The sequence below is a fragment of the Brachyistius frenatus genome, unplaced genomic scaffold, assembly GCF_029030835.1.
Source record: "Brachyistius frenatus isolate BFR_SWC_R1_liver_20210118 unplaced genomic scaffold, ASM2903083v1 Contig_6, whole genome shotgun sequence".
Classification (NCBI taxonomy): domain Eukaryota; kingdom Metazoa; phylum Chordata; class Actinopteri; family Embiotocidae; genus Brachyistius; species Brachyistius frenatus.
Genome location: NW_027210605.1, coordinates 4,410,237 through 4,436,477, shown reverse-complemented (window position 1 = coordinate 4,436,477; position 26,241 = coordinate 4,410,237). Strand labels below are relative to the sequence as shown.

The window sequence follows — 26,241 nt, the reverse complement described above, 5'->3', positions numbered from 1 at the left end:
TGCTCTGTTGCTCCCCTCAGCAACAGGGGAAGGTGTTAGATTTGATGAGAGATTTGCTCTTAGTAAAACTTAACATTACTCAGTGCTCCTGAAGCACTGCTCTGCTACAATAGAGTCTCCACAGATTGGCTCGGGATCGAAACACCAGAAACCATCCAATCCCCATCACTTGCGACTCGTACATTTCAACATTCGCAACTTTATGTGAAAGCAATAACATTGATTGAACCTGGGTGCGCCAAGTATTTACAAAGTGTTACTGCAATACAGAGGGACAAAAGTGATTGCAGTCATCTGTGTGTGCAATCTGCTGTTAAGTGTAGCTCACAATTTGGCCCAAGCAATAGTCCCTCTGCTTAGGGCAATATGTGATAATCACTCCCATCATTTATCTCCAAAGTTAACCAAGTCTTCTAGAGTAATGACCAATACTCAAATTTTTAATTGCTCAGCAGTACTAGCTTCAGGCCAGCACTTAGCCTTACTAATGGACAAAAAACAAGCTGGCTTTGTTACAACAAAGCTTAAGACCTTCCTCCATGGAAATATATGTACTGAGACGGAACCATACCAGTTATTAAAACCCAATCTGCACTGTTTTTTAAAGGTTGCCAACTATGGCACATTCACTGGAGAAACTGCTTAGTTCTACTATGACTAAAATTAGTGGAGCATTTATTGTGCTTTATTTCTCTTGCATAAAATTTGGTAGAGTTGCAGTTGAGATTTTATCAAACAAGTGTTCTACAAACTGAGTCATTGTTATGAGGTTGATTATTTCCATATTTTTTCACTGTTAATTTACAGTTTTCATTTGGCGGAAGTAAGCATGTTAGTATTTTTTCTGGAGTGTCAAATCCCACTCTGACCATTATAAGGAAAGATCAATATTCTCCGAAATGTCTCTCATCCATAGAGCACAATGGTGTTCATTTTGGTCTTACAGTTTTGGAGCAATTGACTGAATTTGAGAAGTTTTTCCATGTATATGGAAAAAATAGCCTAAAGGGATTCATAGTGTTACAAACTTGCATTTACATTTTCCAGTATATTAGGCAATACATGTATTGATGTTTCTGTGTGTGTGTGTGTGTGTGTGTGTGTGTGTGTGTGTGTGTGTGTGTGTGTGTGTGTGTGTGTGTGTGTGTGTGTGTGTGTGCGTGCGTGCGTGCGTGCGTGCGTGCGTGCGTGCGTGCGTGCGTGCGTGCGTGCGTGCGTGCGTGTGTGTAATTGACTGCATGCAGCGCCACAGGAGGAGATGTATTTGACTGGATTCTGGACCAAGGAAATTATACAGAAAGAGACGCTTCCAATGTCATCAGACAAGTTCTTGAGGCTGTGGCGTACTTACATTCCCTTAATATAGTTCACAGGAACCTGAAGGTAAACACTCAATGTCTTTCTACCTCTCCCCATTGTTTGGTGTGTGTCTGTGCGTGTGCATGTAGTGAGTGCCATTACAATAAAAAGGCAAAAATATATAAATAGCCTGGTGACTTACCTCTAAAAATGCAGGAATGAATAAATATAACACCTAACTTCATAGAGTGACTGGACGTCTTCGCCATCACACCCCAGGAAGCAATATTCAGTATTTAGTCAGAATCTCTGTGGAGACACATTAAAGCATTGCTCTACCATCTCAGTTAATGACTAAACATTTGATAGCATTTTACCACGGAAGTAAACACCGTCTTTATGGCTTAAAGCAATCCCTAGTGATACACTCACATGCAGACAGATTCATATCTTTAGCCATCATTATCAACCTATTAAGAAGGAACTACAGCATCTCTTGGGCTTCAGACTCCCTCTACTGGTAAAAGCTGGAATTGTATTTCAGTCTGTATGGTTTGGACTCGCACTCATACCTACATAGAACGACAAAACTGAATCAAAATGACAAATTCAGATCAGTGCAGAAATATAAATTAATTCCTAATGAGAAGCCAAGATGCCACTTTTTCTTTACACTTTAATTCCCTTCACTGTCACAAATATGTGTAAATTTTTGTAACTCATTGTAGTATTCCTGCTGTAATGATGAATCTGGCAATCCATTACTCTTTGAATGTGTTAAGACCCTGTTGGTCTTGCTGACAGTGTGTACTGTCATCTTGATTCAAACATGACCTTGATATAGTTTAAAATGTGAGCCATATCAGGCCCTTTAACACCAATGATCTCAGGTCGCCCCGCAGTGATGCTGTCAAGTTGTCAATGTAATAATAGAAAAGGTAATGACTTTTTATACCATAGAGTTGAGTTTCGTAAATCATTTTGATATATGCCAAAACAGTATGTGCATCTGGTGCTGATCTAATTATCTACTAAAATACACTATCAGATGTTTGTAGTGAACCTGTTCAATAACTCATCCCGTCACGGCAGTTTGAATAGTAGGGCTTCAGTCTGTGTGAATTTATGTGCAAATGCATATTCTTTTCCTTATTTTGTTTAGCTGGAAAACCTAATGTACTACACAGAAAACAACCATAACAAAGTAGTTCTGCGAGATTTCTACCTGTCCAGATTTGAGAATGGATCCATCACAGAGCCATGTGGAACACCAGAATATCTCGGTATGTTACTCTCTAATGACTGCTATATGTGGCTTTGTTTATTTTATATAGAATTTCTACTGTTTTTCTATGTGTCAGCCTCTTATACATATCTCTATTAGCTTTACCTGGCCTAGGGGCATACTTTACCTTTTTGAGTTCTTTCCTTTCTTGTGCTTTTGATGATGTTAATCTGTCAGAGATAAACTTTTCCAAAGAAAAAAAAAGTGAAACACAGTGAAAACATAAACAGATTTGAAAGCATCCAACCCTTGCCCTCCTCTTCATCCTGCTCTTCTCTTTTCATCTCTGTGTACTGTCTCGCTCCTCTCTGTGTTTCTGAGGTTCTCTCTGGTGAAAGGCTACGGCAGTTATTCATAATGCTGAGTTGAGTAATTCAACTAATAAATAAGGAAAGGGATGAGATTAAAAAAAAAAGACTTAAAATGGGAGCTAGTCTTTGTGAGGGAAGTTGCCAGTGGATTTAAGATTTATGAATGTGGTATGAAAGTTTATAAATGAAAATACAGGACTTTAGAGTCTCTCTCACACTCTCTATGTCTGCGCCATACATTGCTGTTTCTCAGCCCCTGAAGTGGTGGCCCGTCACAGATATGGCCGTCCTGTGGACTGCTGGGCTGTGGGTGTCATCATGTTCATACTGTGAGTCTCCATCATTTATTACAAAAGCTATAATTTACAAAAACAAGTTATATAACAGGACAGGACAAGAAAAACTGAGCACCATGTGAAATTTTCCACTGAGTAATAGCTTTGTTTGATTTATAAAAGACATTCCCAGAAGTTATTTGCATGGTTTCAAAATAATCACCCTTCTCCTGTCTATTTGTGTTTTTACCTTTTTTTTTTTTTTTTTTTTTTTTTTGCAGTTTATCAGGTAACCCGCCTTTTTATGATGAAACAGAGGAGGAGAACACAGATTTACATAATCGCATCATCTTCTGTCGTATTGTTGCTGGGGACTTTGAGTTTGATTCTCCATACTGGGATGACATTTCACCTGCAGGTACATGATGCCACCACATGATGGCAATAAACACCCAGTTTACTTTTCTAGTATGCAACATTTGCCCATCAGTGCTCTCAGTTTAAAGGTGTAATTAGTTAAATATTTGATGTCACCTGGGTCAAAAGTGCTTTCATATGTTTTATATAATGTCTCACCACATTCAAATGGTTGATTGACAGCCACGATTACAATCAAATATAATTTTCTTTGTTGTTATTTTTTTTTAAAGATCTACCTTTTTATTTTTTAGTTCCTAAATTCTTAGCCCAGATGACACCTGAATTTTCCTTTTTTTGTGGTCTATTTCAGCTAAGGAGCTTGTCTGTCGACTTATGGAAGTGGACCAGATGTTGAGAATCACAGCACAAGATGCTCTTTGGCACGAATGGTAACTATGTGCACATATTTACAAGAACTCAAACATTTTGTCACACTTCTACAAGGCTTCCCTTCATTTGTATGCTGGCTGTCATCTGTGTCAGGATTGCAGGGAACGGTGCATCGGAGAAGAACCTGAAGGATGGAGTGTGTGCCCAGTTTGAGAAGAACTTTGCAAAGGCCAAATGGCGGGTATGAATTCACTCCTACTCTCTTGCTGTCGCAGTAAATTATTTTGGTAATAATACTGTACAGCCGAGTGAGCAGCAGAGAAAATAGAAGAGAAACAGGGAGATGGCTACGGCTTTAATGTCCTTTTAGCTCATTACACAACTCTGCAGAGGTATGTTTTAAATTTGTAAATAACATGGTGACATTCGTAAGGAGATCCAGGGCTTTGAATGCTGAAGACAAAGAAGGAGGAAGATAGCAGTGCTGACCTAACAGCATAAGTAACAGTTATAACCTTCTTCTCTCTTTTCCCATGTGGTTCCCAGGAGTTGAAGGTATTGTTTTTCATTATGAGGGAGAGTGGAAGGACAGAGCATGTGCAGGAACTCATATTTAGTCTGGCATGATTCAATAACACAGCATCTTCACAATGGCTGAACATCCTCTTGAATTAAGAAGAGGTTTTTTTTGTTTGTTTTTTTAAGCAAACTTGTCAATAACAATCAACCAATTTGGAAACACTTCAAGTTAAACCTAAGTCAGCTTTGAGATGTATTGATCATGTTCAGGCTGTTAAAGCTCTTCTCAAGCTCTGTTCCTGCCCACTGTCACTCTGCCTGTCCCAGAAGAGATCCATCCACTCTGCCCCACTTTTCTTCATTGGATTAGACCTAGACGTTCAAAGTGGCCTGCTTTGCTCCTTTCTTACTCCTCATCTGCACTAGTTTGTGAAAGCGGATTGTTAAAAACAAGATCATGATCAGAACAAGGGAAAAAGGTTTGTTGTCGTTTTTAAATTTGTGTAGATAAGGAGAGGCAGAAAAGGAAAGGATATAAGGGACATAGGCCACTGTGGACTGTTGAACTGCAGTGATTTGAAGTGTAAGGCCCTCTGGCATTCCTCTCACGTGAATCCTGGCTCATTGCCCCGAACTGTTGTCACATTCAACTCATACTTGAAGCTATGGAGAAGCTGCTCAGTTCAGCCATATTCAGTGACCTTTCTGTGTCCAAATGGCTTTTCACTTCCAGAGAATTCAAGGGAATTCAATTCCCTGGTTTAGAAACAACTACTAAGCTCACACATGTTCCCTAACTCCTTCAGTGTTTGTAAAGCAAAAAGACTCAGATGAGTGTGCGATCGCAGAAGGAGATTTGTACATACAGTATCTGTTCACTTACCTTTTCCAGTCAACAAGCAGTCAAGGAGTTTCTGGGGAGAGTGAGTCTTGAGATTGATTTAAACCAGGGTACAATGTGTCATAGCCTCCTGGAAGTAAACAACTGGCACTAATCTTTCTTCACTTCACACAAATCACATCTCAGCGCTGAGTACGATGATGCTAAATCATGGTGCCTTGGCAGCGTTTTTATCAAACGCTTTTCTTTGAAGCTTATTTCTTATGCTTTTCCATAACCAACTATTGTATCAAAGTGTTTTAGGGGGGAAACAAGCCATTTTAGATGTTTATGAAAAATGTGACATTGTAAATCTAATTATCTTTACCCCTGCCATTCTTCTCTCATTTTTATGCTTCTTTCTTTTTTGCAGAAAGCAATCCGTGTCACCACCTTCATGCAACGACTGAAGAATTCAGAGGCATTGATTGACAGTTCAGCCGATAATCAGGGTGGTGAAGAAGCAGGTGATGCTGAAGGGGGTGTTTCCCAGGGGACAAGTGATGAGGGAGAGAAAGGGATGAGTGATGGAGGGGTGACTTCAAGTAGTGTGTCTTTAGAGGTTACTGTTGAAAATACACCATCAGGTATGGACCAGGATGAGGCAACAATTAAGGCAGGAGAAAAACATGAGGACGTAACGATGCCTAAGGGTCCCTCTGTTGGAACCTCCCCGTCGGATATTCAGGAGGCTTTCTGCCAGTCAAAGGCAGTTGCACAGGAGGAGCCTGATAAAGCTGGTGCAAAGAAAGGAGCAGGTGATGGAACCAGAAAAATGGCTGCCAATTTGGGTCAAACCAAAGTTGTTCCTGAATCCAAACAGAGCCCTGTGGTGACACCTGAGTCATCAAAGCTATTAGACAGTCCTTCAGGCACTAATCTTGACAAAAAACACACATCCGTCTCCCCTGATCCCAGCAGCAAACGTAAAATGGCTGCAACGCTTCGTGGCTCTTCTCCTACTGCGTCGGCTATTGCATCAGCCACACCAGAGAAGAAACCAGCTGCGCAAGGCGAGCAGAAGGATGAGACTGACGAAAGCTGGTGTCAGACACAAGTACCTGAGGCAGTGGCAGAGAGGTCAGTGGGAGCACCTGTCACCCCAGCAATCGGGCCTGGGCCTGAGCCCGGGCCTGGGCCTGGGGTGGATTTAGGATTAGGAGTCAGGTTAAGGGGTAATACTAGTCCTGCAACTAGAGGGGATAGGAATGAAAGGAAAACAGACAGATACAGTGCTGAGTTTAACATAGCCAGGGTAGGTCCTACACCAGGACAGGGTTGTTATGCAGTAGGCAGCTCTGCTAGTTTGGGCCGTCATGTCACACCATATAACCCAGAGGTTGGAGCTGTGGGGATGGGGATGGCAGGGAGTTATGGGAGTCCCTACAGTTCCCTATATACGAGTGGAGGAGGGGTAGGGCTATATGGGACTGGGCTACAGCATGGAGGAGGAGGGAGCAGTACAAGTGATTGGCAAATGGACAGTGTGATTGAGCAGATAGAAAAGCAAATGGCTGCTGTGCTGGAGAAGATTGAGGGAGACATGCCCTCGCTGCTTGAGCAAATCAGTGACTGCCCTGCTGAACCACCACGTGCCCTGAGCGCGCACACCTCTCCAGCCTCATCTCGCACACGCCCCTCACAACGCTCTTCAACTGCGACCTCAGCCACTCCTCCACCACTTCCAACCTCTCCCAGACCTGCGCTGCCATCTCTCCCTCGCCTTACCATCCCTCCTCCCTCCTATCCCCCACCCTCTCCACCCACACAATCCTCACCCCAGGCTGTGGGAGAGCAGGATGACAGAGATGGACAGAGGGATGCTGCTCATTCTAGCCAGTCACCCAGAGCTGGGATGGGCAGGGGGCTATGAAGCAGCTGTGCATGATGCAACACACAAAAGTAAAACACCTGGAACACTGGATTTATATTTTAAACTTGAGGGTTTAATGACTGTGTTTCGTCCAGAAGTATCATCCACTTGTTCCCCAGAAGAAAAGTAGCCATACAGTGTTGTTTGGTTTGGTTATGCGTTCATACCAGATGACTGTTTAAGAGCTTCCCCTATGGCATTCAGATGCTCTCATGGTTGGAGTGTAGAGGGAGTAAACTACTGTGTCTCGCCAAATAAAAGTTGCAAAGACCAAAATCCCAAAAGCTTGTTTATATCTCAAATCTAAATGTTGTGCCTGACTGTTCACCACACAACCACCTCATACTGAAATACAAGCACTCAGCGCAGTTTGCAAATTATGAATTTACAGGTAAGAACAGTGTGGTACAATTCTCTGCTAATATTGAGAGATAAGAGCTGTGGAAGGATTGAAATAATTATTCCCTACCAACTGTAAATACATACCAAAAAAAACAAGGTTCCTAACTGTTACTTTGCTCCTATGTTGTAAACTTCCTCATATCCAAATCGACATAACGTTTTTCAAAACAGCTCATTCCCTTTTCAGTATTTTAAATTCCTTTTTATTTATGTAGCTATTCACTCTATTGGGAGGCTTGGAGTTACACGGTTGTACAGAAGTATGTAAAACTGAACTGCTGGAAATTTAGATTTCTTTTTATTATTTATTGTATTTAAAGTTGAGCATCACTCGAAATCTTGTGCTCCACACCTGTTGGAGAGCTAAGGAAAAATCTTTTGATGCTAGATGTTGTATAAAGGCTTTGCAATAACACACACACACACACACACACACACACACACACACACACACACACACACACACACACACACACACACACACACACACACACACAATTTCCCCTTCTTTTTCCAAAAAAATCTTTCCTGAAAATGTCTTTTCATTTTTCTCCAGTTTTGTCAACCCATTCATTTGGTGTTGTTAAACAGCCCTGTCTATTTGCTCCTTTTTATCACATTAACATGTCCTTCTGAATTTCTTTTTGCTTTTGGGTGTATGTAAAACGAGGTTTTGTGCTCCTGAACAAGTCTAGACCTTCACTATTCTGTCCCTATGTAAACTGTGCTTTGTTTGAAAGTCTTTCAATAAAAGTAAAAAAAAATAAAAAAATAATCTTGAGTTGTTTCATTGGTCAAAAGTTGGTTAGACTTTAAAAATATTGTGTCATTAAATTCCGTGTTAAATGGTGACATTACAACTATTTTTTGGGGGCCTGTGCTGGACGATATATATATATATATATATATATATATATATATATATATATATTATCACGCAATGCCTACAAGTCCCATATGGCACCGCGTGTACTTCGGGTAAGTCCATACTTGTGAATGCGCGGGTGACAAAAACGCAATCTCGGTTCTGAACTGCGAACAGACGACGAAACCACGCAGCAATGTAACATTCAATAAACTTCATCCACGACACCGCCCGGACAAATATTTATCGCGAATATATAAACAAGTCCACCGACGGGCAAGTCTTATCAGATTCACCTTTTCGGTGACCCCACCCCCCCCTGCGGGCCGGGACGATTGGTCGTGCCTGTAACGTGCACATGTTGCTGCTTTGCTTTGCTTTCAACTGAAATAGAGTGAGGGGAAACGGTTCGGGAACAGCCGGCCAGGCAGCCGTCCAGCGGAAAAACCTTCACACGGAGCCCGCCACCCTGACACACTTTTTTTTTTTGTTTTGTTTTTTTTTTCCTCGCCCCCAGTTTGCAATCAGCGGGCAGTCTCGGTTTTGTCTACGTTTTTTTTGTTTTGTTTGTTAAGGTTTCTTGGTAAAACAGAAGCCGATTATTATTATTATTATTTTTTTTTTTTTTTTTTTTTTTAAGACTACAGATCAGGCCGAGTAATATCGGATGTGGTGAGTTCAGCACACTTTGTTGTTGTTGTTGTTGTTGTTGTAAGCTCTCTGTGTAACGTCAGCCCGGCTAGTTAGCTCGTCGGCTAACACAGCGGCACAAGAAAAAGGGGAAAAAAAAAAAAAAAGTCGTCGGGTGGCTCCGGTAGCTTGAAAAGCTAGCCGCCGCACACAAGCTAACAACTACGCAGTCTTTTGATGTGCGTTGCTGCTTGTCTTTTTTTTTTTTTTTTTTTTTTTTTAGCGTTAGTTGCTGTCTGCTAACGGAACCGTTTCGGTCCCTCCGCTCGGCGAACCGTCGCTAACGAGTCGCTGTCACGTTAACTGTTTAAACAAAAAAAAAAAAAAAAAATTAAGCATTTGTGCGGGGTTTTTTTGTTTTGTTTTATCTGCACGAGTGTTAAATTAATATCCTGAGATAGATAACGTCAACGGTAGCTAGAGGAGGTGGAGGAGGAGGTGGTGGAGGAGGAGGAGGAGGGGGAGAAGCTAGTCGCCTTGCAAACAGTTAGATGGAGGCTAAACGTGTTGAAGACACACATCAGCTAACTTGCAGCGTTGAACCTTTTTAGTGACACTATTTATGATCGTTAGATATATATTTATATATTTCGGTTAACGGTGGGATATCACGGTTAACGGCGTTACCACAGTAACGTGATATTTAACGTCTCTGCTCCAGTTTTGTCCCCAAGTTAGGCAGCCTGGTGTTGCGATTATTGATTGATATTCATTCGTTACAGCCTCGACAGAAAATGGTGGAAGAAAAGAAATAGTGGTTTTTAGTTGTTGTTGTTTTTTTTGCAGTCGGAAGATGAGAACATGGAGGAGGAGGAGGAGGAGGAGGGGGGAGATCCTTCTCGACATGTGTACCCGAGAATATGCGGCCCACTCTTTTTCCTGGGCCTTTGTCATTTGCCAGGCACCCCCTCCCCCAATACTCCTCTCTCTCTATTTGGGAGGAATGCTCACCTCAATGTGACGGAGGGGCAGCATCACTTGAGATAAGAAGTAGCACCACCTTTTTTTTATATATATATATATATATATATTTAATGTTTTACTTGCCCCCCCGCCCCGCTCATCGCCCGTGGTACTTTGCAGACCTAACTCGTGATGGTAAATTGCTGAACTCCGGGGTGAAAATGGACAATACGTTACTCCCAACCTCGATACACCAAATGATGTCACAATGTGGTTGTACTCCCCAAGATGGGCTTTTTTCTTTTTTTTTTTTTTTGCACATCCAGTCTAAGCTTTGTGTGTGTGTGTGTGCTTGTCTTATTGCCAACAAGACCGCTTCTTCGCTGACCTGAAACAAAAGGTGCTGTTTTTTGATGCATTTCGCCCGGTAGACAAGTTTTTAACGTTACTTTTAATAAGATCACAAAATAGTTGCAACTTTCCTTTCATACACACTTACGCCCAGAGCGCCTTTTTTTTTTTTTTTAATCATTATTATTATTATTTTTATTATTATTATTATTTTTTAAGAATCGTAAGGTGGATGGCTGGAGGTCCTGCTGTTTCATTGTACTGTATAGCGATATACATGGCATGCATCCTCTGGTAGCAAAGGCGGGATGTATGCGCGTTGTCTTCGGGTGAGCAGCCAATGGGCTGAGGGCCTGGCGGAGCAGCGTGCTCACAGCCACCCTGTTTCCTGTTGAATATTTCAGCCCCGTGCGTCACAGCTCCTCCGCCCCTTTCTCCCCATCTGCCATTTTGGTTTTGTTCCCGTCTGCAGTCGCGAAGCCAGCAGCGCAATTACATAGGAGAGACTCTCGGCGCAACGACATAGTGACTCGACAATATAGCGCAGACCGTCCTAATCCCACATCGCGTTTCTTTTTCGCGGCACACAAATCGTTCGACTATACAATCGTGGTTATTACTGACATCGACACAGCGGGAGAGGAGCGGGTTCGCGTTGGGAAGGGACCGAGAAGGATTATTGGTAAGAAAAGAAGAAATCAATGGAGCACGAGTGGAGTGGTTTTGTCTTTCGTTAGCTAAAATGCTCGTGCTTGAACGATAAAGTTAGATTATGAGGGGGGTTTTTTTGTGTTTGTTTTTTTTCCGAGGTGCTTCCACGGAGCCACATCAAGGTGGGAGCGGTGGTTAGTTGGCTGTCAAGCCTGCTGCTCCCTTTTTGCGAGCAGGTTGCAACATGGCTACAGCGGCTAGCTGGTAAAGTTGTGTTCCGCACTGGGGGGGCAACACGGGCCTAGGCCGAGCTTCTCACGGACAGGCTGGCAGGCTGGTGTTTCCTTGCCTCTAAGTTATTCATGTTTCCACCCTGTCCACTTGCCAAATCACTTAACTGATTAGTGGTACGGAACCTACTTAATCGGTTCCCTGGTGTTGTCGACTGACATCCCCATGTACATTTCTTTGCGGCACGTTGAGAGCTTTAAACGGATTGCTAGCAGCTAACGTTTTGTATCGGGTTTTGCAAATTGCAGCAACAGCCGGGCGGCTTTGCTGTATCATGCCGGATGCCTTCGTTTTCATTTTTTTTTTAACGAACTCGGTCGTTCAGGTTTGCAGTAAATTGTGAGTTTTACCGTAGGTGGCTGTACATGCTTAAATTCGGCCCGAACCCATTATATCATTTGTAGTTGCTGAAAGGTTTATATACGGGTAACTTTAGGGACGCAGGCAAGTTAGCTGCATTTGGATGCGGAAATTGTGGCTGTTAAATGCTACTGTGTTCGCGATACTGCGGCCTTTTTCTTTTCTTTTTTTCTTTCTTTCACTTCCCCAGTGACTGGGTTTGTCTGGATTATGGCGTTGGGCACGACATATTTGGATGTCAATATATATATATATATATATTTTTTTAAAGATTATTATCGCCAATCAACGCCTCCTTTTTATATCCTGGTCCGAGGGACAGCAGCACACCATGGTCCTTGTGTCCACACCTGCGAGCCACTGCCAGGGGTAGTGTTCACTTTACCGCAGTGAACTTCTAATGATTCAGCTCTTTTTGTTGTAACAATGTTGGCGGTCCTTAAATACCGGTATAATAAACAAACCCGTGCTGTGTCTGTGCATGAAAGGAACCGATAACGCTGCTATTCATGTTTCTTCTCAGGCTCAGTTCGTTTTCTAGCAGATTTGTGTTTGGCCTGCAGCCAGCCCAGCTGCTCTCTGGACTAGAAATCCCCTCTCCTCAACATGAAGGCGTTGCGTTTAGCTTGGATTGTCATTAGAATTTAACTATAGCATGAATTATGAATAATATTTCTTGCTTATATGCATTAGCAACTGTTTCCTTTCTAAACATTGATGAAATCAAAGCATGTGGACATTGGAGTGCCCCTGTCTTGCTATCTTTTTTTTTTTTTTTTTTTTTAACATTTTTATTTGTTGAAGCTGTCATATTTGAATTACTAAATATTATCCGCATTAAGAAAATAATTGGTTGCAACACGCATCAGCTTTCTGCTCTGACTTGACTGACCTGTGAATTTTGTCTTGAATGGTGGTTAATGCACAGATGTCCAGCTCGCCGCTGTCCAAGAAGCGTCGCTTGTCAGGAACAGAGACGAAGACGGGATCCCACTGCTCCTCCTCTAACTCTGTCAGAACTGATCTGTCCCACACACCTGCCAACGTAAATACAAACACGTCCACTTCATACTGTGTGTAGAATTTTTTCCATCAACTGATTGCAACTCCTTCCATTTCCTCCCAGGGCATGGCTAAGAATGGCAATGACGCGGAGATCGATGAGGGCCTGTACTCCAGACAACTGCAAGTGTTCTTGTTGTAGAAAATTACAAATTTATGGTATTTATTTTCGGACTTGTTGTCGGACAGTGCATAATGGACCTAATAACTGGTTCTCTCCTTCGGTAGGTACGTGTTGGGCCATGACGCTATGAAGCGCATGCAGAACTCCAGTGTCCTCATCTCTGGTATGAGAGGTCTTGGAGTTGAGATCGCCAAGAACGTCATTCTGGGAGGAGTTAGAAGTGTCACTGTGCACGACCAAGGAGTTGCAGAATGGAGAGACCTCTCTTCTCAGGTGTGTGGCAGCATGCACCGATATTTCCGTTTTGCATAACTACAGCGGTTTATTTATCAAATTCAGTCTCAGACATTGGTTAACTTCACTTAGCCATTGTACTTTATTGAGGATTCATCGGGGGTCGTTTTCACGTAGCTTCCCAAGACTTAAAAGTTACTCCCAGTGATGAAATTCTAAGAAAATTGTTAGAATTGTGCCATTTTCTAAGAATTTCCCCTTTTTAAGTTAGGAGTAGAACTTTGTAAAGATAAAAGTTATTCACAAAGCATCTTAACCCTTAAAAGAGCTCCTAAGGAGAAAAAGTGTTAAGAGCAGACAGGAGGCCTTTTTAAGAGGCATACTAATTTCTGAGGTGGTGGAGAACATTTAGGAAGTACAGCGAGGTAAGAGAAATATTCTTCAAACTCTGAATGGTGACACATTAATGAAACTAAAAATGTAGAGATGATGTTTGTGGTCGATGTCAATTGAAACGTTCAACGCAATAACGCCAGAAATTAAAGTAATTGTCGCAACCTTCATCAGCAGTGATCACACAAACAAAAATAGTGCTTTCACAGCCTCGTAATGGGCACACAGTTAATTTAATTTCCACTTGATGTCACTGTCCATTCGGTGCCCTTTCTCACCATGAGTGCATTTCTTTTGGATCAACCAATCACATCATTTAAAAGGATGTCACACCTAACAACAGGGTCACCCACACCTCCTCACTAAGGTGAGAGTTTCTGTCCTTTCCTTGCTCTGAGAAGTTTCCTGAATAGCTCCTAAGCTAGGACTCCTTTCTAAAAAAAAAAAAAAAAAATTTGTTTTAAGTGAAGAGCTCTCTGAGAGGATTCTCAGAGTCTTTGTGAATACGGCCCCTGGTGTCTTTGAGCCTGAATTCCAAAGTGCAGTGGGGCTGTGTCCTTTGAGTCACGTGTTGAGCTGTATTGTTGCCATCCAAAAAGTACTGCAGCCACCCCCACCCTTGCTAACCATCGGCTGACCCAGATTTATCAGTGGGTGGCCTCTTCCTGGGTCACAGTTGTAGTACAGCCAAAGCCTGTTTTAAGACATTACAGTGGGGGAGATTGTTTTTGTCTATCAGCCAGTGACCTTGAATTCTCATCTGTGTTTTTAAGGGCAGGCAGATAAATGTATGAATAGACTCCTCAGGTAATAATTCAGAAGGCACATCAGAGATGTCTTTTTGATGACCTTACAGAAGTGTACATGTGATTAGAGATCCATGACAGATATATCTGCTCATTCAGTTGGGGCTTAACCTTGTGATTTCAAACATTTCTATTTCACCCACTGGCTTATGCTCCAGTGTCCTTTTTTATTCAAGTAAATTAAATAGCCAGTGCATATTTCTCTCACTTACCTGATATGTCGTCCTTCTTTTATAAAAAGTGGCCTTGAATCCTAGGCTTCATCCATTTGAAAACAACTCTTGTTTCTGGATTTGTCCTCTCTTCGACTATTATTATTATTTGAAATTAGAACTTTTAAAAGACTACGAGCTGAATAAACCATAAAAGCATTTTTTTTTTGCAGCAGAATTGTAGGGAAGGCAACTGTCAGTCACCTCCTAGTTTCTCTGTTCATACTGCTGTCTGTTGTGTTTGAATCCTCTGTCAGATTGTTAACTCCAGGGCGGTCCCACATTAATCACTTCAGGAAATGTCTGTCTCAAGTTGCTTCATTTTGGCCCTATTTCCACGTGTCATTATGTATAACATGCAGTTGCCGTAGAGGATTTTGGACACTAACCATCCAAGTTTGGACAGACCAAGGTTTTAATTGTCTCTTTCCTTCTTAGATGGTGGCTGTGATGGCCTTACTTTGTCAACAAGCTAAAGGAGATGTTTTGGTATTTCAGTGTAGCTGGAGAACTCTTCTAAATTGACCCAAACCCTTAGTATGGACAGAAGTCGTCTTTGATTGGACATGGTCTCGCCTCTCCTTTATTGCCACACTTGGCCCTCATCCACTGGTATTAGCAGTTATTGCTTTACAGGGTTAGTATCAGTTCTTGCCTGACATCTTATGTTTTTGTGTGGTCAGTTTTACCTTCGTGAGGAGGACCTGGGGAAGAACAGGGCAGAGGTGAGTCAACATCGGTTGGCTGAACTCAACAACTATGTTCCTGTGACCGCCTACACTGGAGCACTCGCTGAAGACTACCTGACCAAGTTCCAGGTATAAATGAAAAAGATACTTCTACTTTAGTCATTTAAGCAGTTAGAAAGGAAAGGAAAGTTGATGTTTAATTTTGTCTCTCTTAAAACTAGGTGGTAGTGCTGACTAACTCAACTCTGGATGAGCAGCAGCATGTGGGGGAGTTCTGCCACAGCAAAGGAATCAAGCTGATTGTTGCAGACACTCGTGGTCTGTTTGGGTAAGAGTCACACTCTTATTAACAGGTCACATGGAGAGAATACCCAATTCTCTTTTCAGCGTCCTAACATTTCTGTGCATTATGTTTTGTAGCCAGCTTTTCTGTGACTTTGGAGAGGAGATGATAGTGTATGACAGCAATGGAGAGCAGCCGCTGAGTGCCATGATTTCCATGATCACCAAGGTTAGTCAGAATCAGAACTCCGAATGTTTTCAAACCTCGTCCTGCTTTTAGGAATAAGTTCAAGCTTTAAGACATAAAAAGCAAACATAACATAACTTCTTTGACTTTGCAACCGCTCCCCCATCTTTAATACAAGATGTGTGGTGTTGTGGTTACAGACAAAGCTTGCAATGACAGAAAAGTTACCTTTTCTTTTCTTTTCTTTTTTCTCTCCAGGACCATTCAGGAGTTGTGACATGTCTGGATGAGGCTCGTCATGGCTTTGAGAGTGGAGACTATGTCACCTTTACAGAGATCCAAGGAATGACAGAGCTGAATGGCTGCCAGCCAGTGGAAATTAAAGTTCTGGGTACGACCTGTTTCTTTTTAGAACAAGACAAGTGGGTTTTTTTTAGTCTAGCTATCACTTTCACAAGTTAACATGACTTGCTCTCTTTGTCCAGGTCCATACACTTTCAGCATCTGTGACACAGTTGGCTTTACAGATTATATAAGAGGAGGAATTGTCTCACAGGTTAAGATGCCCAAGAAGATCTCTTTTGTAAGTGGCTGACATTTTCCACACCATTTAATGTGCCACCACATTTTCTACTGTTGTCACCAGTGGAAAATCATATTGTTGAGCCCAACCAAACTACCATTCATGTCTTTCCTGTTCAGAAATCCCTCTCCTCCTCCATGGCTGAACCAGAGTTCATGATGACAGACTTTGCCAAGTTTGAGCGTCCAGCACAGCTGCACTTGGGTTTCCAGGCTATCGATGCCTTCCAGAAGAAACGCAACAACCTTCCTGCACCTTGGAGCCAGGTAAATATAGCACTCATAATGGTGGAATATTCCCATTTAATACCCCAACTCTTGTGTCGTGTTTTGATAATGTCTATTCACCTTACTTGACTCAGACTCCCTACTATTCTGACACTTTGTGTCAGTCTGTTTTCAATGTGGTTCCTCTGAAAGAAAGGAGCCTCTGTGATTTAAAACAGCAGCTAAATACACTAACCCAGAGTTACACATGAACGATTGTGCAACACAGCATGGTATAATCTATAAGTCCGTACAAGTCGGTACGTTTTATTTTGTAATGTGTTTTACATGCTGAGCTGTGTTAATTTCCAGACTGACGGCGATGAGCTATTGACATTGGCCAAGGAGGTGAACTCTGCTCAGACGGGGTCAGCCAAAGTGGAGCAGTTGGATGAAGCGCTTATCAAAAAGTTGTCATATGTTGCTGCTGGTGATCTGGCCCCTGTCAATGCCTTCATTGGGGGTCTGGCTGCGCAGGAAGTGATGAAGGTCAGTTGGAAGCAATGTGCAAGTTGAAACCTAGTTCTACAATATCTACTGCAGTTGTTTTTATTTTAAAACTTCTCTGTAAATCAAGCAAATGGATTTTCAGTGTTTGTGTGGGGTTGTTTTTGTTACCTGTGATTAGATATGCACCCCCCCTTACTGGTTTAAACGTAATACAAATCTTTAATCACAAATGATTCTTTGTATTTCACATGCTCTTTGTTCTTTCAGGCATGCACAGGAAAATTTATGCCTATAATGCAGTGGCTGTACTTTGATGCCCTGGAGTGCCTGGCCGAAGAGGAAGGAGTCGAGCTCACAGAGGAAGAATGTGCCCCTGTAGGTGTTCAGAGCAGTTAAAACGCATTCATATGGAAGACACGTTCACATGATGACAATATAAAGTGGTGTAAAACTTTTTTTCCTCCTTCTATTTTTCTACCAGAGGAACTCTCGATACGATGGGCAGATTGCAGTGTTTGGCACCAAGCTGCAGGAAATGCTCGGCAAACAGCGCTACTTCCTGGTGAGTCATCCAACGGCAAAATGTCCAACACCTTCTGTAGCATCTTGTTGCCGAGGAAGGTTGAAAGAATAAGTCTGGTTTTATATTTTTGTGTCAAAGAAAATCTTTTGTAAAGACTCTGTAGTTGACACATTATCCCTGATGCCAAAACCTGATTATTGCTCTACTATAAACCTCCTTTGATTGCTGAGCGCAATTGCACATTGGTTGACCTAATTTTTCATTTCTATAAATGTGGGCGCTCAAATATTTTTGTGCTCGTCCCATATATGTTGTCCGAGTTTCCAAAATGTAATGCGAGTCCTTGTATTTAGTACCCAACAGATACACTTTACTGTTGCTTGAATCATTTTTGTAACATTTCATAGCCACCTTTTCTTTTTTAAATTAAACTACACATTGTGATATGACCCTTGGCACATATATTATTTGCTACTTTAGCAGCCTTATTTTTTTTCTTTTCAAATAGTCAACAGGTTTATCAGGGTGGGAGCCCACGTTTGTCTGTCTTATAGTATATGCTAGCTCTATTTCTTTTCATGGCAAGTCACAACAATGTCCATTGTTGTCTGTATTTTTCCCCTGTTGTTTTTTGAAATAACAACCTAAATACTGTGGGTATTTGTGTTTTCATGGGACCTGTTGACAGGTGGTGGGGGAGGGGGGACACAGAATCTCATCTTTCCCATTAACAATAGGGTTTTTCCTGACATTGACATGTAGTCAAATGTGCAGAATTCTGTACCGACTAGTGTAAATGGATGGCGTTTGTTAAATGGTGTCTTAACTTGGGATATATAGCACAAAGTTTATAGCTTCGCTCAGAGGTCTTTATTCATTCCAGGTTGGAGCCGGTGCCATCGGCTGTGAGCTGTTGAAAAATTTTGCCATGATTGGACTGGCAGGTGGGGATGGTGAGGTCATTGTGACCGACATGGACACCATCGAGAAATCCAATCTCAACAGACAGTTCCTTTTCAGACCCTCGGACGTTACGGTCAGTATCATTACCTTTGCTCAAACCTGTGTGTTGTTGGAGAGGATTTAGGAAACGCTTATTTTGCTCAGTTGGCCATTTATTGAATGTGATATTCCTAATCGGTACTGTACTTGGATTTCCCCTTAATTCTATCTGCTTTTTATGTTGAAAATTTATTTAATTCTGTCTGTATATTTGAAAGTTCTAGCCACCCAAATTCTATAGTTCCTTCCTAACCTGACAAAATAGGCACAACGCCAAGGTATATTGTGCATGTCAATACCACCCTGTGGTAACCGCTCTGCACCAAGTGTAAGGAAAAAACCGAATACCTCGTTGATGTATTACAGTATTGGTTATTTCATATGGTGATAAATTAATTCTAGTGGCCTTTTACAATAGACTGATATTCAAACACTTATTAATGTTACATAATTTGTTTTCAGTTTATTTAAGGCGCACATTATGTTACAAAAGAAACTTGCAGCTGACAGACACATTCTGTCAGCCATAACTACAGCTGCAATGTCCTTACAGACATCATAAAGGACCATGTGTCATGCATAGAAATTGAGTATTTGTGAACTTCCCACCAACAGTAGTCACATAATGGACAAGTTTGACAACAGTGTACATTTTCTACTGCTTTACATTTGATGTCCTCTTTTGGTTAGTTGTGGACCTGGTGTTAGTATTTGACAGTTAATTGTTATTTGTATGTATGTGACATTACAGAAAATGAAGAGTGACACAGCTGCTGCTGCAGTGAAACAGATGAACCCCTCCATCAGGATCACAGGTCACCAGAACAGAGTGGGCCCCGACACAGAGAGGGTCTATGATGACGACTTTTTTGAAAGCCTTGATGGAGTTACCAATGCACTGGACAATGTTGATGCCCGTAAGACAACGACATTTGAATTGTTTCACAGAGAATACTTTATATACTAGAAAATCAGATTTAGGGCACTGATGTTTAAAATAATGGTCTTTTCAGCACCTTGTGTATACGGTATAAATTCTGTCTTTTGGTTTTCAGGTATGTACATGGATCGGAGGTGTGTGTACTACCGTAAACCTTTACTGGAGTCTGGCACTTTGGGTACCAAAGGCAACGTCCAGGTCGTGATCCCCTTCCTCACAGAGTCATACAGCTCCAGTCAAGACCCACCTGAGAAGTCCATTCCCATCTGTACCCTCAAGAACTTCCCAAATGCCATCGAACACACACTGCAGGTCAGTAGATGCACCTACTGCAAGATAAACACAGGACCAGGAGTGGGTGCATTTTTTTTAAATTTTTTTTTTTTTACATGAGCAATCAATTACTTGTTGACTATGAATAAAATGCAGTGGACGGTTTGCCAGAGGGTAAATGTTTTTAACCACTGAGCATTATTTACAATCGTAGGGCTCTTGTCTGTTGCTTTGCAATGACTCAAAAAAAGGCCGAAGTATTAAACAAACCCAAAAAAACAGCCACCTAATTTAAGTACATAAATTATATAAGAATAGATGTGTAGACATATCCAACAATTAAAACAAAATTTGACCCAATTTGTATTTAATGGCAGGCTGCAGCCTTCAACAGTAACCTGTTATATAGGTATACAAGTTAAGTCGGTCACTCATAGCAGACTTCAGTCTAAATGATTTAAACAATCATAAAATAATACATATTTCATCTACATGATGGTAGTGACTTAAAGTAGGTAAAAGTACAGTTTATTCCAGTAGTTTCCAAACACACTACTAAACTCATTAATTGAGGCTCCACCTGGTGGCGCAAGTCTGCATTGTATTGTACACTGCACAAAGCTGCACAATCCTCTGCATTATTGGTTAATACATTTTAAATCTATTGAATTACAATTGAAACAATATTGAAAACAATTACAATATTGTTACGGTCACATGGAAAAATTAGTGATATATTATTTTGCGCTCCTGGATATTCCACTACCTCAATGAAATGGTTGTAGATTTTGAGCACACACTGAACGTCTGCCGTCATATATTTAGCTGATCTGCTCTAAATATTTTCCTTTGATCAGTGGGCCCGTGATGAGTTTGAGGGACTTTTCAAACAGCCACCAGAGAATGCCATGCAGTACCTCACGTAAGTTGCCTTTCTTGTCATTACAAATGACCACGTGACATAACCGTACTTACTCAAAGATATAATGTGCTCTTTTTATCATTAAAATAGTGCACATTGACAAAATGACTTCTCTGCGTTAAAACGACACCTTTTGACATGTGTAGTTTGAGTCGGTGATACCGTCTTCAACTGTTTGTGGAATTTGTCTGTGAACTTTTGAAGACCTTTTTAAAAAACCTCCAGACATAAGCATTAAGGGATTAAGCCTTTTCCAGATTGATATAAAGACCTTAAGATGCCAAAAGTCAAACTTCCACGCTCAGACGGGTCCTTAAACCTGGGGGGGGGGGGGGGGGGGGGGGGGGGGGGGGGGGGGGGGGGGGGGGGGGGGGGGGGGGGGGGGGGGGGGGGGGGGGGGGGGGGGGGGGGGGGGGGGGGGGGGGGGGGGGGGGGGGGGGGGGGGGGGGGGGGGGGCTTGAGTGAACAACAGATGAACAACAAAGGGATTGCTTTTCCTGTTGTTGTAACCACTCAATGGGGGGTTTATAATCATTGTTCTTGCAGAGATCCTAAGTTCATGGAGCGTACTCTGAAGCTTCCAGGAGCTCAGCCTGTGGAGGTGTTGGAGGCTGTCTTTAAGAGTCTCATCACAGACTGCCCCCACAGCTGGGCCGACTGCGTAGCCTGGGCTCGCAACCACTGGCAGTGCCAATACAGCAACAACATCCGCCAGCTACTGCACAACTTTCCCCCTGATCAGGTACTACTGAGGTCACTGCATGATGAATATCACAATTGTATTGGAAGACTTGCTGACTGGTCTTGGGTTGTCCCTTTTATTTTTATTGCAATAAAACATGGCTTTGTCTCTCTCTCTCTCTCTCTCTCTCTCTCTCTCTCTCTCTCTCTCTCTCTCTCTCTCTCCCCCCCCCCCCTCCCCCCCGTTTTATATGATGTTGTATATGACTACGGTTCCTTTGGTGCAGATCTCGTTTCTCAAATAGTTTGTCGTGGCCCTTTCTGCATTTAACACATTATGATAAATTCTCCTGACCTGAAGTGCACGATATACAACCGTGTGTGTCACTTCTGATAGTAAGGTTGTTGTAAATAACTACAGTGCTATGGGGTGAGCAGGGCTTCAGGCTTTCAGTTGGCACGTGATCTGTTATTAGTATTGTCTCGCTTTGTACCCGTGATTGGCTTTATTCTCCCTGAAAAGTCACGCATAGATGATGGATTTGTGATGCACAGCAACTGAAACTCTTCTAAGGTATAAATGTATCATCTGTCTTTCAGCTCACCAGCTCTGGTGCCCCCTTCTGGTCTGGCCCAAAGAGGTGTCCTCACCCCTTAGATTTCAGCACGAGCAACGTAAGTGTGCATTTATTAAGAGTCGTGTTCTTCTGCTCTTGACTAGTTCATCCAGTCTCAATAATGAGGTTTTTTGTTTTGTTTTTTTAGGAGCTACACATGGACTACGTACTGGCAGGAGCTAACCTGTTTGCTCAGACATACGGCATGCAAGGCAGCACTGACCGTGCAGGCGTGGTCAAGATCTTGCAGGAGGTCAAGGTGCCCCCCTTCACCCCTCGTTCAGGGGTTAAAATCCACGTCTCAGATCAGGAGCTGCAAAATAGCAATTCATCTGTTGGTAAGATACACAAATCTGGATGTATGTGCAAAAAAGTATTCAAAGTCAGTTCAAATTTTTTTGAGATGCTATCAGCTGTTTGTCATTGTTTGTGAATGACTCCTCGTTGACAATAACTTGGACGTTGAACCTGTGTGTTATTGTGGATGCTTTGACAGTAATGTTACAACTGCTCTCTCGATACACAGATGACTCCAGACTGGAAGAGCTGAAGACTCAGTTGCCTGCCCCCGAGTCCCCTCAGTTCAAACTCAACTCCATTGACTTTGAAAAGGTACACCATCGCTCCTAAATCTGGAGTTACTTTAAGTCTGCTGTTGGTCATCACATAACTTCGGTGTAACGGTACACAAAATGACTAGTTTGGCTTTTCCTTTGGTTTTAGTCTCCGTTTTGTGCGTTTTTGCTACTGCTGAAACGTGTTAAATACAATTTGACATTTATTTAGAATGTGAACAGCTATAATTCTTACTATAACAAGAAGGCTCAAATGCTGGCATATTGTCAATTGGAAAGGTAATAAGAAAATATCACAAATGTGAATAATTCTTCATTTTGAGACCTGTATAAAATAATCATACAAATATCAGTTAAGAGAACTGCAGCATATTCACAACTGTTAAACAGAGTACTGTAATTTAAGATCTAAAAATAATGCAGGGTAAAACGGCCTTTTCAACTTTGAGGACACGGTCATCCGATTTGAATAAATGATTTTGTAATTCGAAGTCGACAAAACTGACAGTGGGCTCGGCACTTGCATTGACCGACCTGCACAGTGTGAACAGAGAAGTTGCAGAAGGGCCCATTAAAATGCCTAGTGTGAGGTAACACATCGTACCGGGTTAATGAAAGTTGTACAGTGTCTGCCCGGCTCTTGAGGCTAACACTGTTAACATGTTATAATTGATTGACGCCAACTGGTGCACTGCTAAAATGTTTGGGTGCAAATCACTGTCAAGAATTTCCATTTCAAAAGAGAGAATATGGACAACATGAAATACAACCTGTTTTAAATCCCAGTTTAAAGCTCAGGTTTGTGCTATGGACACCCCTAAAATAACCTCAGGTGATGGTTTTGTGGTTTATGTGCTGATTTTTGGGCCATTTGTTAACAGGATGATGACACCAACTTCCACATGGACTTCATCGTGGCAGCCTCCAACCTGAGAGCAGAGAACTATGACATCCCCCCAACAGACAGACACAAGGTGGGACTCGTGTGTTTTAACCACGGCATTGTCTTTTGACGGGAATTACCTGCAGACTCCTAATCCTTCAAATTCAGAAATTTACCCAAGAAAATGGTCCTGTGCTAATAGTGTTCACTTGGTATTGGTAAACTTTGTCGACTTTGTTAAAGCCATCCACAAACTATAATCTTTGCATTTTACAAATGTGTTATTTTGCTACAAATTGAATTATTTGAAATTATAATTGTCTTCCTTTTGCTTTTCTGTTAATTATCACCTTCCAATCTAGAGCAAACTGATAGCTGGCAAGATCATCCCTGCTATCGCCACTACCACGGCTGCAGTGGTGGGCCTGGTGTGCTTGGAGCTCATCAAGATTGTCCAAGGACACAAGAAGCTGGAGTCATTCAAAAATGGCTTCATGAACCTGGCTCTGCCCTTCTTTGCCTTCTCTGAGCCCATAGCTGCTCCGAGACACAAGGTATGCACGGTGTTTAGATATGTAAACGATGTGCAATGCTTCTCCACTGTAATACTCGTGTTTTCAAACTCCAATGATGATTCAGCCATGCTAATACTGATGCACCAGGCAGATATTCTTTGTCTGGCTGGGTGTAAGTGAGTGCAAACTGACCTTCTCACACTGATGGTATCGGTGTGTGCTGAGGAGAAACGAAAGGTTTTTAATATTGACTTGCTGTTTGTTTGATATTATGGGTGTTGCAGATCTGCACCTGACATTATCATTGGCTTTAATTCTCACCCCGTGTTGTTTTTCACAGTACTATGAAATCGATTGGTCGCTGTGGGATCGCTTTGAGGTCACTGGGCTGCAGCCCAATGGGGAAGAGATGACACTCCGTCAGTTCCTGGACTACTTTAAAGTGCGTTCAACTCGTCTTTTCACATTGCCACCATGCTTGTTTTTGGCATAAAATTAACCCTTTTTTCCCCCCTGTTCTTTGTCAGAATGAGCATAAGTTGGAGATCACCATGCTTTCTCAGGGAGTGTCCATGCTCTATTCGTTTTTCATGCCTGCTGCCAAACTTAAAGAGAGACTGGACCTACCGTGAGTACATCTTTAAAAGAAATAGATTTAAAAATGGATTATTGGTATTTATTTATCTGTGAAGCTTCTCGGGCAGAGTCCATTTCTTTTACATGTATGCTACTTCTCCGGCACATGCATGCATGTTTGTTTTTATTTACTGGCTGAGTCGGGTTTCCTCTCCTGTGCGTTCTTCCTGTAGGATGACGGAGATCGTGACAAAGGTGTCCAAAAAGAAGCTGGGCAAACACGTGAAAGCGCTGGTGTTCGAGCTATGCTGTAACGACCTGTCAGACGAAGACGTGGAAGTGCCCTATGTCAGATACACCATCCGCTGAGCTCGAAACTCAGCCCACCCACAGGAGGGTGGGAGTTGAAAGGGGTGGATGGGGATGTTCTAAGTGGGGAGTTTAGGTGGGGACTGGGGGTGGGTGGGTTGATCCAAGTCAGCTCTATTGGATTAATCCGGGTTTTTTTTTTTTTTTTTTTTTGTTTTTTTTTTTTTTTTTAGGCCTGTGGTTTGTGTAAACCTGTGCCTGAGTGTACATAGCCCCAGTAAGCTGACTTAAGGATACCTGTATGTGTGTTAGGGATCCAGTTTGGGCTTAGCTGTGGGAACAGGGGGTGTCATTGGAGGAAGGGAGCATGTATACTGGACATCCTGATGTTTCTCAGTAGCAGAACCTCTCCACTCTTTAAAAAAAAAAAGAAAAAAAGAAGAAGGAAAGAAAGAAAAAAAAAAAGCCTTTGTCGTCTGTTGATACTCCATAGCCCAGCTAGTATCCCTCTAAAACATCCTCACTGTCTTATAGCAGTAAAGGAGGGAACTTGTAATCGAGCCCACTGTCTGCTCTCCACTGTACTTGCTCTCTTCCAACCCCTGTCTCGTAGATCTAATCCCTCATCACCATTTTTTTTATTATTATTTTTTTATTTTCTTCAAAGATGAGCCTCGTTAAGTAAAAGAAGGACAGCCCATTAGACACAGATAAACCCAAGTCAACAACCTTTCCCGACTGTAAATCCCACGCCCGCAGAGTGCCCTTGCCAGTTTGAAGCACTCTGTGGCGTTGGAGGGGCTTCTGCATACGACAGTGGTTTTTCCTCACTATTCTCTTTATAATTCATGTGTTTTGTTATTTTCCATTTTATTTTTAAAGTAAGTTTTGTCATACACACAAGCGCACACACACACACACACACACACCTGATAGATCATAAACTGTCTTTCTACTTTTAACTCCAAAAGACATAACATCGTAAGAGCAAGGCAATGAGATGTATCTTGAAATGGGAGCACTTAGTGTGATAGTGAATAAACAAAAAAAAACAACTGTTTGATTTTGTGGTTTTTGCAAGGTTTTGGTGAAAATATATGTACCTGACTGAGTGTCTCTTCTGGTACGAGTGGGTTTTTTTTCCTGTCTGACCTGCTTCAGACAGACCTGCGGTTTAGTACTACCTGAATCGGCTAATTACAGAAGCGTGAACTTCAACTGAAAAACTTATCAGATTTTTTTTTTTTTTTTTTTCTTCTAATGCAAAGGATGGAAGAAAGATCTATTTTGCAAATATACCTGTAGGTAATTGGTTGGTTCAAAAGGCCAGTTCACGACTAGTTTAATGTAGTTTGACTTCCTTGTGTGTCAAACAGCAGCTCACTATAGTCGGGTATTTTAAGTCTGTAAACTAAATCGTGTTTTAAGTTCG

The 26,241-nt window shown here is 42.0% G+C and overlaps 2 protein-coding genes and 1 non-coding gene across 3 annotated transcripts in view; all 3 read left to right on the top strand.

Annotated features, from left to right (window-relative positions):
- The window catches only part of camkvl (CaM kinase-like vesicle-associated, like), a 35,707-nt gene extending 27,360 nt beyond the window's left edge, over positions 1 to 8,347 (top strand). Inside the window, exons 5-11 of the mRNA XM_069688012.1 lie at positions 1,245 to 1,383; positions 2,462 to 2,582; positions 3,149 to 3,224; positions 3,452 to 3,588; positions 3,901 to 3,979; positions 4,074 to 4,161; positions 5,693 to 8,347. Coding sequence (XP_069544113.1) covers positions 1,245 to 1,383; positions 2,462 to 2,582; positions 3,149 to 3,224; positions 3,452 to 3,588; positions 3,901 to 3,979; positions 4,074 to 4,161; positions 5,693 to 7,192 — 2,140 coding nt within the window. The 3' untranslated portion in view covers positions 7,193 to 8,347. The remainder of the gene's footprint in view (positions 1 to 1,244; positions 1,384 to 2,461; positions 2,583 to 3,148; positions 3,225 to 3,451; positions 3,589 to 3,900; positions 3,980 to 4,073; positions 4,162 to 5,692) is intronic.
- A 2,516-nt stretch (positions 8,348 to 10,863) lies between these two features.
- Positions 10,864 to 25,723, top strand: uba1 (ubiquitin-like modifier activating enzyme 1). The gene is made up of 26 exons (XM_069725836.1): positions 10,864 to 11,085; positions 12,634 to 12,750; positions 12,832 to 12,890; positions 12,996 to 13,164; positions 15,220 to 15,354; positions 15,447 to 15,553; positions 15,646 to 15,736; positions 15,953 to 16,085; positions 16,180 to 16,277; positions 16,397 to 16,543; positions 16,856 to 17,032; positions 17,261 to 17,368; positions 17,475 to 17,555; positions 18,400 to 18,552; positions 19,270 to 19,435; positions 19,574 to 19,770; positions 20,589 to 20,653; positions 21,200 to 21,395; positions 21,935 to 22,009; positions 22,100 to 22,289; positions 22,478 to 22,563; positions 23,408 to 23,500; positions 23,772 to 23,963; positions 24,265 to 24,366; positions 24,452 to 24,552; positions 24,734 to 25,723. Exons 2-26 carry the CDS (start codon positions 12,634 to 12,636, stop codon positions 24,867 to 24,869), a joined length of 3,174 nt encoding a protein of 1,057 aa, XP_069581937.1. The 5' UTR covers positions 10,864 to 11,085; the 3' UTR covers positions 24,870 to 25,723.
- LOC138615519 (small nucleolar RNA U6-53/MBII-28) lies at positions 24,032 to 24,153 on the top strand. The gene has a single exon (XR_011310540.1). It is a non-coding gene; the product is annotated as a small nucleolar RNA U6-53/MBII-28 (small nucleolar RNA).
- Positions 25,724 to 26,241: the final 518 nt, after the last annotated feature.